The sequence below is a fragment of the Caretta caretta genome, chromosome 4 (genome assembly GCF_965140235.1).
Source record: "Caretta caretta isolate rCarCar2 chromosome 4, rCarCar1.hap1, whole genome shotgun sequence".
NCBI classification, from domain to species: Eukaryota; Metazoa; Chordata; order Testudines; family Cheloniidae; genus Caretta; species Caretta caretta.
The window spans coordinates 21,775,525-21,789,212 of record NC_134209.1 but is presented as its reverse complement, the minus strand read 5'-3'; the positions used below and the strand labels follow the sequence as shown (position 1 = coordinate 21,789,212).

The following is a 13,688-nucleotide window of genomic DNA, read 5'->3' as shown; positions in this document are numbered from 1 at the left end:
GGCGCCTGTCAGGGCTTGGGGCTTCAGCCCTGCGGGGTGGGGAGGGTTCAGCAGGCGTGCTGAAGCCCCAAGACCCCCCCCCCCCCCACCTCTCCGCTGGGCAGAAGCCAGAGGTGACACAGGAGGGCACGTGGGGGTCACATGCCCCCCCCCCGACTCTTGCCAGGGTTTCCTGACTCTGCTCGGTCACATGGTGCCACCGGGTGCCCTCCCTGCAGGGCAGCGGCTGGAACCAGCGAGCTGGGCGCTGTGGCCTGGCAAGAGGCTGCTGCAAACAGCTGGGCGCTGCAGGGACACCCGCTGCCTTCCCCCGCGGAGCGAAAGCAGCGGCCCCTCCCTGCAGCTTCCCGCTGTTTGCCGCTAGCTCTCCGCTTGCAGCCAACACCTGGGAGCGCAGGGAGGGGCCCCTGAGGGTAAGACAGCGCTGGCAGAAGCCCCTCGCCCACCCCAGCGCAGGGCAGAAGGCCTGTCCAGTCCGGTAGGCACAGAGTGAGTGGGCACGGGGAGGGGGCCTCTACCGAGCCTTTCCATCTCGCGGGTCAGCCCCGTGTGGCCCCCCTGGGCTCCGAGAACACGCGCAGCTCAAAGCCCCCCGTGCTCGCTCCTCCCCTGGCTCCCCCTCTGCTGCTCGGCCGGCCCGTGCGGGACCCGGCGGGCTCCGCTCTCCTGCGGCGGGCGCTGGCCCGGCTGAGCGGCAGCGGGGCGCTGGCTGCAGGGATGGGAGCCGGGAGCTGCGGCCGCACCGCTCGGGGACTTCCGGGCGGGGATCCCGGCCCCCGGGCCGGTCCCCGAGCCCAGCCCTTGGCGCGGGGCCGGGGCAGGCGGAGCCCGGCTGAAGCGGGTTTCTCCGGCCGCTCCGCCCCCTCTGCCCCGGGAATTTCCCGGCCGGGTCCCCGCGGGGATAAAAGCGACTGCGGGGCGCTGCGGTGGCTCAGAGCTGAGCCGAGCCCAGCAGCCCAGCACCAGCCTCCGCCGCCAGCCCGGACCATGAGCCGCCCCCGGAGCTTCGCCCTCGGCCGCCCCCTGCTGCTGCTGCTGCTGCTCCTGGCGGCCTGCGCCGCGCTCTGCCGGGGTACGGGGCTCGCTGCGCCGGGCTGGCCTTGGGATCCGGGCTGGGGGAGTCTCGCTTCCCACTGGGGCTTGGAAGGACGGCTGGGACCCAGGTGTCCGAGAGCCGGCCGGATGCGGAGGGTGGGTGGGTGGGACCCAGGTGTCCGAGAGCCGGCCGGATGCGGGGAGTCCCGGGGGCACGGATCGGACCCAGGGTGTGGGACGAGGGGTGTCCCCGGCCGCCCCCCTGCAGAGTATCTGGCCGCCGGCAGCAGCTGAGTCTTTCTCCCCCTCCCCTGACAGGGGCCCCCATGGCCGGCGAGCTGCGGTGCCAATGCGTGCAGACCGTGTCCGCGGTGATCCCCCCGAAGCGCATCGCCCTCGTGGAGCTGATCCCCGAGGGGCCCCACTGCGGGGTGCCAGAAATCATGTAAGTGTCCGGGCCCTGCTGCCCCCTCCCAGCCCGCGCCCCCTCCCCGCCAGCCCCGCGCTCACCCCGCTCTCCCCTCTGCCTCCCCGCAGAGCCACCACGAAGCAAGGCAAGAAAATCTGTCTGGAGCCCAGCGCGCCCTGGGTCAAGCTGATCGTCACCAAGATCCTGAGCAGGTACCTGCCCTGGGCCTGCGGCTGTTGGTGTTGGGCCAGCCCTAGTGCCCGCCCTCCCGGCTCACGGGAGCGTGGGCGGCAGACTCAGGCTGAAGCAGGGCTCCGGGTTGGAGGGGCGAGATGGGCGAGATGGGCCACTGAGTCTTAACCAGTGGATCCTTCTGATTACAATCCGCTGGCCCAGCTGGCCCCATCTGTCCGGCTCCGTTATCGGGGGAGAAACTAAGCCCAGGTGTCATGTAGATAGAGGAGTGTAAATAAGTGTCTGTACTCTTCGCCCTTAAACAGGGCTGCGACCTGTGGCTGGTGGGGTCCCTGCCACTAAATGCCATTGATCGGAGCTGGATCAGCACTGGCCGCTCTTCCTTGTGACACACCCAGCTCCCGGGGGGCAGGCGCAGGCTAGTGCGCAGGGAATGCAAGCTCCGAGCCTGCAGAGGGGGAAGGCCAGAGCAGAAATGAGTCCAGCTGAGGTCTGTCCGGATGTCACTTGTAACGTGCTTTCTGTTGCCTGCCTCTTGCAGTAAATCTAACAAGCTGTGAGGGGAGAAGAGGAAATGAACAAGGAACTACAACACCAACTACCTGTGTGCACAAGGGGAAACCAGGGCGAGAGAGAATGGGGACCTGAGGCTGGACAACTAGCCAGGGCGAACTCTCTTCTTTTGAAGATCTGATAGAGCAGCCCCCGCTCCCTTCAACTTCAACGGTTCCACAAAGTTCTTACAACCTGTGCTTATTTATGTATTTATTAATACAGCTCTGTTTCGCTCTTCAACAGCTAGGTATTTTTGTTCAGCACCTTAGATCTTTCTGATCACCTGAAGGGACAATGCGGCAGTCGTGGCTCAAGAGATGGCTTGTTGTTAATGGAGTCCACATTCTCAATAAGCCATCACCTCAGGTACTCTGAGCAGCTCAAGATGGATAGTACTGTGAAGCTGGGCCTTTCACACTGGGGATGTGCAGGATGCCTGCTGGCTTGTGAATAACCAGAGCTTCGGATTCTGGAGCTGCCAAGCATTTAGCCTTTGTGCCCACAACTATGTAGGATTACAAAACGAAATCCCATTGGAACAAGCACAGTAACTTGCTCCTGTCCTGAAATGTGTTGCCAAGACACATGCCCCTGGGACACACAATCATTTGCTTGATTAGGCGAAACAGACTAGCAGCTATTCTCCTTTCCTAGAAAAGCAATCTTTGTGAAAATGTGGCTTCCAGTCACTAGCTGAAGTTTCTGCAAACTCTGTAGGGCTCTCTTCTGATGAGTGTTAAATTATTTCTATGCAATTTAAATATTTGCTATTTATGCTGAAGGTTTAAGAACAGTAACGTTCTGAACATCCTTGGACATTTTATGTCTTCATGGTATGACACACTGTCATGTTTTGTGTAGAAGTGGTATTGCAAATTGTACGGTACTAAAACGCAGTAATTGTAATAATGGCGGGAGTTACGCATTAAATAAATATTTTCTGATGAAAAGCGGTTGAGTCTTCTACTCAGTTAAGTGTTCGTGTATATGTATGTGTCACAGTGAGACCCCTGGAAAAGTGTGGTCTGGGTGGGAATTGGTAGAGGATACTGTCAAAGTTTGACTCAGACTCACAATTTATCAGACCACTCTGTTTTATTAGCAAAGCTGCTCTGCTAATACATTTAGAAGTGAGCCCCCCGAGTGGGGCTTGTGTCTTTTAATTTATACAGTTTTTTGGAGAACAAGTTACAGAGAAGCTACAGACAAAAGAAGAAAAAGATTTTAGTCACCACCCTTCGAGATGCCTGAGACCAGTCATGTATCTTCAATTACCTGCCCCCTTAACAATCTCCTTTAACAGCTTCCATTTAACTTAACTAATTGCCCTTCACACCTTCCATTCTGATACCTGCTTCTTAGAGGTCCTGAGACCAGTCACGTATCTTCAATTACCTGCCACCCCATATCCATCTCCTTTAACAGCTTCCAGTTAACTTAACTAATTGCCCTTCACACCTTCCATTCTGATACCTGCTTCTTAGAGGTGCTGGCTCTATCTTAATTGCTACTCCATTCAAAAGCTAACTGTCCCTACGTGTGCTCCCTCAGATACTTTGTAACATGTTTTGGCATGCCCTCTCATATACAATGTATCCAGCATGTCCCCTTATACAATGTTATACTTCCACAATACACACCTGCCTTCAAGCTTCCTCCCCTTCCCTATTTTATTGAATGTTTGTCTGCTTTTAACAGACTCTTGGGTCCAGAGTTGCAATAGATAAACTCCTCATCTGCAGACCTCATTGTGAAGGGAAATTTAGCCTCGGAAAGTGGTTTGTGGCTATGAAAGCTGTGAGGTCTTGCACATTTGCTTAACATTCCATGAGATGACTCGTGCTTAAAGCACCCTGCAAGATCAGGCACATAATGATTCGTTGCTGTTATAGGAAACAAGACAGTTCCAAGGAAAGAGCCTAGAAGACACTTGCTTTATATATAAAGTAATTTTCAGGGCATGTGCAACGCTCTAGCTCTAAAAAAAAAGGGGGGGGGGGAGCATTTGTCGAAATTTGTAAAAGTGCAGTATCCCTCTATCTAGTTACATCCTAACTGTTAGACCTATAGGCACAGATTCACTACATTGTCCACGGACATATAATTTAGTGGGTGGAAAGACCAACTGCTGCTTCCTTATGGAATTTGGGCTGGACCACACACCATGGGGGCCCTATCTTGCTCCCACTGAAGCAAATGAGAGGCTTGCTGCTTCCTTATATTAGCCTGTGAGATGGTGGGGTATCAAGCCTTACAACCTGACGCACGCAGGACCCGACTACAAGTGTGAGGTTTGGGCTGGGTCTGAACTTGCCAACCCGAGACTTTCAGGCTTAGGGCCCGCAGGCCACTTCCCAGTGCCGAATAGCCCCAGCACCGCTGGGTTTGCTGCGTCAGTTATTACAGGGGGAAAATTGCTGGAGCCTCGGTACCTCTTTCAGTACAAATTAAGCACTGCCTCAGCCTTGCTGTGCTGAGCACCCAGGTGTGAGTGACTCTCACTTCGCAGCCCCACCAGTGCAGGGCAGAGGCTGCCCGCAAGAGTAGGGCCCACCGTTTGGGCTGGTCTCCCTGCCCTGCAAATCAGCCCCAGTGAACCCTTAGAGCCACACACCACAGTCATGTGATCCAGGCTACAACCTACAGGCAAGTTCCCCTCCTTGAGCTGCTTTGTAGTTATTCCTCTGTGTCCCTACCCTGGAGAGCAACCCTGCCTCTACAGGATGCAGCCAACTTCTCAGGCTCAGAGAGGATAAATTCTAGTGACTGGTGTGGGCTTCTTTCCAATGACCACTGGCTTTTCTGTAGGTGACATACTTTTAGGATCCACTATTGTAACATAAGAACATTCATATTGGGTCAGACCAAAGGTCCACCTAGCCCAGAGTCCTGTCCTCCGACAGTGGCCAATGCCAGGTGCCAATAGGGAATGAACAGAACAGGTAATCATCAAGCTTGGCTTAACAGTGAAATCCTTGCTGATCTTAAACACAAAAAAGAAGCTTACAAGAAGTGGAAGATTGGACAAATGATCAGGGAAGAGTATAAAAATATTGCTCGGGCATGCAGGAGTGAAATCAGGAAGGCCAAATCCCACCTGGAGGTGCAGCTAGCAAGAGATGTTAAGAGTAACAAGAAGGGTTTCTTCAGGTATGTTAGCAACAAGAAGAAAGTCAAGGAAAGTGTGGGCCCCTTACTGAATGAGGGAGGCAAGCTAGTGACAGAAGATGTGGAAAAAGCTAATGTACTCAATGCTTTTTTTTGCCTCTATCTTCATGAACAAGGTCAGCTCCCAGACTGCTGCACTGGGCAGCACAGCATGGGGAGGACGTGACCAGCCCTCTGTGGAGAAAGAAGTGGTTCGGGACTATTTAGAAAAGCTGGATGAGCACAAGTCCATGGGGCCAGATGCGCTGCATCCAAGAGTGCTAAAGGAGTTGGTGGATGTGATTGCAGAGCCATTGGCCATTATCTTTGAAAACTCATGGCGATCGGGGGAAGTCCCGGACGACTGGAAAAAGGCTAATGTAGTGCCCATCTTTAAAAAAGGGAAGGAGGAGGATCCTGGGAACTACAGGCCAGTCAGCCTCACCTCAGTCCCTGGAAAAATCATGGAGCAGGTCCTCAAGGAATCAATTCTGATGCACTTAGAGGAGAGGAAAGTGATCAGGAACAGTCAGCATGGATTCACCAAGGGCAAGTCATGCCTGACTAATCTAATTGCCTTCTATGATGAGATAACTGGCTCTGTGGATGAGGGGAAAGCGGTGGACATCTTGTTCCTTGACTTTAGCAGAGCTTTTGACACAGTCTCCCACAGTATTCTTGACAGTACGTTACAGAAGTATGGGCTGGATGAATGGACGAGAAGGTGGATAGAAAGCGTGCTAGATTATTGGGCTGAACGGGGAGTGATCAATGGCTCCATGTCTACTTGGCAGCCGGTATCAAGTGGAGTGCCCCAAGGGTCGGTCCTCAGGCCGGTTTTGTTCAATATCTTCATTAATGATCTGGAGGATGGTGTGGATTGCACCCTCAGCAAGTTTGCAGATGACACTAAACTGGGAGGAGAGGTAGATATGCTGGAGGGTAGGGATAGGATACAAAGGGCCCTAGATGGGTGAGCATGAGCAGGTTTAACTTGACACACTGAGTAGTTCCATTGAGTCCACTGGGATTAGTCACAGTGCAGAAGATTAAGTCTTTGCAGGATCACAGTCTTAGTCTAATAATTTGGAGACTGAACCATGCCACTGAATGAAGTTTTTCATTTAAACTTCCCACAACTCATGTAAGTCTTATTTTAGGTGAGCTTTGCTTCTTACTGCACCACCATAAAGCAAAATAGGTAATTCAGTGCAGAAGGGAACAGTAATTTAAGGGCTTCAGAACCCTCTTTTCACTGCTTTGACATACCACCATATTTGTAAGAAAGCTCGGGTCTTGGATCGTGATTCCGTTTGCTATTTCTTCCACAATAATTATGTGGGCAAAGCCACATTGCAGTGCTGTTGAATGCACACAGTAAAAAGGAGACAGAAACACCACAACACTGGTGGGCAAACACTTTTCACAAAGCGATCACTCCGTAGCTGACCTCTCAGTTCTCAGCCTCAAAGGAAACCTGCACAACACCTTCAAAAAGATGAGCCTGAGCGGTTACATTCATCACTTCACTAGAGACTACAAATCACAGTCTTGATGAAGACACTGATTTATTACAATCATTTGCCTTCCTTATGTCCTGTGGTCCCTTACGATATGCAAACTACTGATGCTAAACAATCCTTCCACCTTGTAGTTAACTGTGACATTCTAGTTACCTTTCCCAGACCAGTAGAGTTCTGTGTAGCTCAAAAGCTTGTCTCTCACCAACAGAAGTTGGTTCAGTAAAAGATGTTACCTACCCCCCTCCTCTCTCTAATATCCTGCGGCCAACACAGCTACAACACACTGCAAACATGTATTCCCCTGGCATCTTCTTTCATGGTATCTATTCCACCAGTCATGGGCACTGATTCTCTTCTCACTTACACCAGTTTTACATCAGGGTAATTCCACTGACTCTACGAGAGTGACTCCTGAATCACATCCGTCAACAGGGCGTAAGATGGCCTCAGGTCCATGCTGTTCAGCTCTCTGTATAGAAAACAGCACCAAGTTCATTCCCTTTCATCATAGTATTTTTCTATTTCCTTAGAGCCAAGAAGGAGTTAAAGCAAGCAGAATATAGCCACTCTGTCCAGTAAAAATAGGACTTGACATTTCTAGGCTCATCAAGGAAACCTGCACACCACTTTCAAAAGACAAGCCTGGGAACTTAAATTCATAACCACTGGATACTAAAAACCATCCATTTAACAGAGACGCTGGTTTCATGGTCCATTTTACAACAGCTTGGAACCATCCTGCTGCCTAAAATAACTCTCCATAGTCCTAGGACTGCAGAAGTGATATTGCCCACTTCATTTTAAGTCAGCTCGTACAACATTATGCTCAAGGATCTGTCCCACCTTGTATTTAGCGTGGACACTCTACTTTATTCTCCAGACCCACCGACAGAAGAGCTCGCAGAAGCTCAGAAGCTTGGTCCTTCTACCAACAGACCTTGGTCCAATAGAAAGCTCTAGCTTTACTAAACTTCTCTCTTTCCTACCCTGGGACCACTGCAGCTACACCAACCCTGCAAACGCCGCACCCGGGCCGTGAGTCTGTGTGGTCTCCAGTGATTCTGAACACGGTTACTCTAATTGCGGGGCAGCCGCGTGTTACCTGTTGCAAAGGAGGAAGCTCGGGCTAACCAACAACACAAACATGCCCCCTTTAGGAAGTCGCAGGGAGGGCACCTGAACTTACCAGAAGTTCAGAAGGCGCTCAGAGCCCTGGTTCAGTCCCCAAGCCGAGCCAGGAAAGCAAAGGTCCCCAGGAGCCTGAGCGTGCGAGCAGCCCAGCCTGGCTTCCTTTTGCTTGTGAAACAGCCCAGCCCCCGGGCGGGGTAGGGGGATCCTTCATTGAGCCCGGGCTTGCTTGAGCTGTCAGCGTTGGTGCTCCTTAAAGGGGTAGGACCCCCCACCACTGCCCCGTCCTTCCCAATCCAGTGGTACTAAAGGGTGTGCCATATCGTGAAACCAGCTGTGATTTCAACAAGCAGCTTTGACACCCTTGCCGGGACCCTTCCGAACCTTTCATGAGCAGCACGATATAGGTTATGCATGATACAGGCTGGGTACATATATAGACACCTGCTACATTTACGCAGCAGTTGTTGCTGTGTTCCTGGTCCACCTAAAACACCAAGTGAAGTCAAGGGTGAAACCCTGGCCCCCCGGAAGTGAAAGGGAGTTTCGCCCTTCCTTGCACCTGCCGCAGGCCGGGGTCTCAGAACAGAGCTGCTCTTGGTTTGCCATTTTTAAAGGGGGAAAATGTATTTGCCCAGCCTACTTGCTGCACAAAGGAAAAGAAACGGAAAATCAGCTGGCCGAAAGTCTCCCTTTAATGATGGCGCTTTTTCTCCTCCTGCCAAAGAAGGCGAAAGAGGGAACTCGGGGACTAGTGGAAAACACCTCCCTCAAGACTATGGGTTTTAAATGTAAAACGGATCCTTATGGCTCTTTGTGCCGGTGACAGCTCTGGCCCATCCCTGGCTTTCCAGCTCTGGCCCATCCCTGGCTTTCCAGCTCTGGCCCATCCCTGGCCTTCCAGCTCTGGCCCATCCCTGGCCTTCCAGCTCTGGCTGCTCTGGCAGGAGGAACGGGATTGTCGCTCCGCACACATCACCTTCCTCTGGACGCAGCAAACTTGACGCCAGCTCCACACCCCCCACGCAGCGCCCTCCCTCAGTTTCGGAGTCCTGGCCAGAGGATGCCCCTTTGCGCCAAAGTTTTATTTCCGAAGCTTGGGTGGTATGGGGCTAGATCTCGCAGCCCTGCGGGAAAGCTCCCACCAACTGCAGAGGGCGTGTTTGCCTACGGGCTGCACAATCGGGCTCCGTTTCTGTTGTGGGCCGGGTTGGGCGAGAGGCGCTTGTCTATTTTGCTCCTGTGCTCGCCAGAGCGGGAATGGTCCCGCAGCGCTCTCACTGGAGCGTCCACACTGGAGAGACAGCGGGTCTCACTCACTCGCTCTTCAGTTCCATGGTAGACGTTAGCTTGTGTAAACAACTCATCAAGAGCCTCCCACGTCATGAATGTTTAGTCCCTGGGCTTGTTTTCCCTATGATGAAATAAACCAGAAGCAGAGTTTTGGCGCCGACAGTCAGCAGTGAAATGGGAGTTCATCCTCAGATCCGAGGGGATTAATTTAACAGCTAACTGCCAAGTTGCTGTCTTTGCTTCCCCTTGATTGTGAACGTTTTTCAACGACTGTTTCGTAAGCCTGCAGATTTCTGGCTCCTGCTGATATCCCCCCGAGAAAGCAGGGTCCCTACTGCTTGGCATCAGAGATCGCTGCTGCGGCAGATCGCTGGGGCTAATGCTGCATCGCGTTTTCCGATAAGGGAGCCAGGCTCCTCACGGGAGCAACCGCAGCTCAGGGCAGAGCAGGGTCCCTGCTGCCGGGGGGATGGATGTGACCCAGGTGTGCGAGAGCAGGCCTAAGGCGGGGAGCGGCCGGGGATGGACTGGACCCAGGTGTCCCAGAGCCGGCCGGACGCGAGGGGTGCCCGGGGGAGGGGTGGTGGTGAATGGGACCCAGGTGTCCGACAGCAGGCCGTATACGGGGAGTCCCCGGGGGGGATGGATGGGACCCAGGTGTGCGAGAGCCGGCCGGATGCTGGGAGTTCCCGGGCCGGGGGGAATGGATAAGGATCCAAGGTGTGCAATGTCCCCGGGACGCCCCCCTGCACAGTATCTGGCTGGCGGCAGGAGCTTGAGTCTTTCTCCCCCTCCCCTGGCAGGCGAGCTGCGGTGCCAGTGAGAGCAGACCCTGTCCGCGGTGATCCCCCCACCCCCCCACGTCCCAAGCGCATCGCCCAGGTGGAGCTGATCCCCGAGGGGCCCCACTGCGGGGTGCCAGAAGTGTCCGGGCCCTGCTGCCCCCTCCCCGCCCCGCCAGCTCCGCAGGGATTTCCTTGCATCCCACCCAGGGGGTGTTCCCCCCCCCGAATTTCCCCAACACCCCCCTCCCAGTTTTGTGAACTAGTTACATGCAGTGTTGCCTGTTTATTGATTGTTTAGAAATTTGAATTGAAATTGAAACATTGCTACACACTTTAAAAGCATATACAGTGTATGATAAAATAGGGGTGGCTGAGAAAGTATAATAGATTTGAAAAGTAGGAAGATGGAGGAGCTTCCCGGGAGAGCTGTTGTTTTTATGACCAGGGCGGTGCATTCATTTCGCTGATGTTGGCCAACCTCATAATTTCAAATGCTGGTTTGTAAGCAAAGTCTAAATGAGCTCTCCCCCACAGCCAGTGATGAACGGGGGTCTGGGGGGAAAGGTTTCCAGACCAGATTGTATTTACATTCACACCTCATCTACCTAGGGATCCAGCAAATAGAGCTGTGTTGCCCAAGCGATAGATTTTGGCTGGGGTTGGATTACAAATCACTTGAATGCTGGGGGTAAAGAAATGGTGTTGTTCTTATTGTAAGAGTAAAGGGCAGTAGAACTGTACTTAGCCCGTGCTGATTGAGGGCATCAAGAGAGGGGGTGGGGGCAGGTGTTTTGCTTGATGGTCTTCCTGAGTCACAGGTACAGTTTGACCTGCCCCCTCCACTGTTTAAAGACAGAGCTGATTAGGCTCCATAGATAGTCTTTGTTTTGTTAAGTGATCACTACAGCTGAAGTCACTGAGAATCAGGTTTAAGTGCTTAGACCTGCTGTGGGACAGTAGTTCTGTAGAAGAGACAGCCCAGGCTGCACCAGCAGCAAGGAGAGCTCAGCTGAAATCACTGAGAACTGGAAGAACTTCAAGAGACCAACTCGCAGCGGTCACAGCGGCAGGTGGCAGCAGAAGGTGACGGTGCAGGGCCATTGGCAACAGAGCGATGGAGTGAACAGTGGCACAATGAACAACAGTGGCCAGAGCAAACAGTGAGCAGCTGGAGGAATGAGCAAGGTGCCTTCTTGCCCCCCACCTGGGAGGTGAACTCATGTGAAAGCAGCTCTGAACTCTGAGTCTCCACTGACCAAGGACAACACCGGTGAGTGTTAATGAGGCTGTTAAGAATGCTGGAAACACAACACCGTTCATGCAAACAAACGTGGCTGTGGCATCCTACTTGCTATTTAAGCAAGAGATACCGCACACTACAAACTGGAGGCCAATGTTTAGTGCATTGTCACTTGTTCATCCTGAAGTTGAACACTGGTTCCGAACAAGACCAGCAAAGGCTCACTATCTTTCTGCAAGAAACTCAACTGAGGGGCTAGACGCATGTGGTGCCACAATGAAAGACTCAACAGTTGAAAAAGTGAAGAACTCTCTCACCACATTCAAAAAATTTGCACACATGGCTGATGAATGCACCAATGCAAATGGTCATCAAGTATTAAGTCATTGTGTACATTATCGTGATGTCAGTGGTAGTCCAGTAGATGCATTTCTAGATTGGCTGCATCTGTGACTACCCACATCTTAGAAGAGTTAAATCCTTGTCAATGGGGCCCCAAACAGATGGCTCTGCAGGGCTGCAAACTTCTCTGGAAGACATGGAGGAGCACAAGCTTTGCTCAGAGAAAAGCGTAACCCTAATCTCTCCTAAACACACACACTGCAGAGGCCATCTACTCCAACTAGCGCTAGTACAAGCTGCAGACTCTTCAAAAGACATTTAAAAAGGCTATAAATTTAATGTCTTCATTATATTCTTTTTTTCAGCAAGAGTCCAAAAAGACTGAATATCTTGGAAAATATAGAAGATCTACTGGAACTGAAGTTCAAATTAGTCCAACCTGGGAAACCCTCTGGTGCTCTCATGAGTGATCCTTGGCTGTTGTCTTAAAATTACTCCAGCCTTTATTACTGGCTTTGGAAAGTATCTACCAAGATGGGATAGATCTAAGTAGTGAGGCTGGTGGATTACTTTTGCTACTACATTCAGAGAAGACCATTGCCATTTTCTCTCTCGTAAATCTACTGTTGAAACCACTTAGGTCATTAAACAATGCCATCCAGGCATCTTCTACAACAGTAGTAGATCTTTGTCCAGCAATAGAAGCTACATTTGGATCAGAGAGCTATCCATTGAAAAAGTACTGGAAGAAGCAAAGACTTCAGTCCAGAAGTTGACTAATGAAGGCATTTATATTGAATCCTTAAGTGAAGAGAACAAGAAGTGTTTATTAAGACAACTGAAAAAGCACACAGACTTGATTCTTAAAAATCTACAACAGCAACTTCTAGATTCTGCTCAACCTCTACGTACCTTTTACAGATCCCTGTCTTATAAAACACCGACAGTTGAGTGGAGTGAGAGACTACCAGCAATGGGGCTGCCATGTGCTCAGGACAGAATAGAGAATTTGAACACAGAGTGGGATATCGTATGACAAATGAATGAAGATTTGACTTCAACTTCTTTTTTATCATCACTAGTGGCTCGACCTGATCTTTGTGTTACATTTCCTGGGCTGAAAGAAGTAGGAATTCATCTCTTGCTACTCCCAGTCAGAACAGCTACAGCTGAGCATTCTTTTTCATCATTGAATAGAAGTTTGTGTTTTGAAAGAAGTCGCCTTCTGCCTGATCATGTGAAAGAACTAATGAGCATATCAGTGGAAGGAATGGAAGTACTGGACACACGAGAAGCCACCAAAGATGAACGCATTGCATTCAAGAAGTTCATTAACAGAGTTGTGCAAAATTATAACAAGAAACCAAGAAGGATGTAGATGTCATGCTTCATAGAAGGCTTGAGTAGCCAACTTTAATTTATGTGTTGGATTTTAAAATCTAATAAAATGGTCATGAAACATTTTTCAGTTTTTACTATGATGCCATACAGCCCACCTTCACCCTCACGGTCTCACCCCTCATCGGCCCTGACCCCCACCCCCTGCAAATTTGAACACCCTTCCCCCCCCGCAATTTCAATTCCTGGGGAAAACACTGCCTCTGCTCACCCTGCTCTCTCCTTTGCCTCCCCGCAGAGCCACCAGGAAGGACAGCGAGAAAGTCTGTCTGGAGCCCACCGGACCCTGGGTCAAGCTGATCGTCACCAAGATCCTGAGCAGGTACCTGCCCTGGGGGTTTGGCTGTTCATGTTGTGCCAGCGGCCAGGGCCCCATCGGTCCAGCTCTGTTGCACGTGCTGTCCAGCGTCAAGGGAGCGGCAGACTGAGTCTGAAGCAGGTGTGGGTGTTGCAGTGACAATGGTCCAGATTTTATTAGAATTATCCATTGGTTATGACGCAGTGGCCCTATGTGGCCCAGGCTATATTATGGGGTGAGAAAGCCCGAGAGTCATCCAGCATAACAGTTTACATATAATCTCTGTACTCTTACCCTTACCCATCAAACTGGGCTGCAACCTGTGGCTGGTGGGGTCCCT

General features: G+C 51.7%; 1 protein-coding gene across 1 annotated transcript; it reads left to right on the top strand.

The window, feature by feature from the left end:
- The first annotated feature begins 677 nt into the window (after window positions 1–677).
- Window positions 678–3,144, top strand: LOC142071830 (growth-regulated alpha protein-like). Its single transcript, XM_075127450.1, has 4 exons — window positions 678–1,072; window positions 1,354–1,480; window positions 1,573–1,656; window positions 2,181–3,144. Exons 1-4 carry the CDS (start codon window positions 718–720, stop codon window positions 2,197–2,199), a joined length of 585 nt encoding a protein of 194 aa, XP_074983551.1. The 5' UTR covers window positions 678–717; the 3' UTR covers window positions 2,200–3,144.
- Window positions 3,145–13,688: the final 10,544 nt, after the last annotated feature.

Bases quoted from the DNA above. Each gene is read 5' to 3' on its own strand.
- LOC142071830 (XM_075127450.1), top strand. From the start codon at position 718: ATGGGAGCCGGGAGCTGCGGCCGCACCGCTCGGGGACTTCCGGGCGGG. The intron at 1,073-1,353 runs GTACGGGGCTCG...CTCCCCTGACAG, and splicing joins CTGCGCCGCGCTCTGCCGGG to GGGCCCCCATGGCCGGCGAG. The intron at 1,481-1,572 runs GTAAGTGTCCGG...GCCTCCCCGCAG, and splicing joins TGCGGGGTGCCAGAAATCAT to AGCCACCACGAAGCAAGGCA.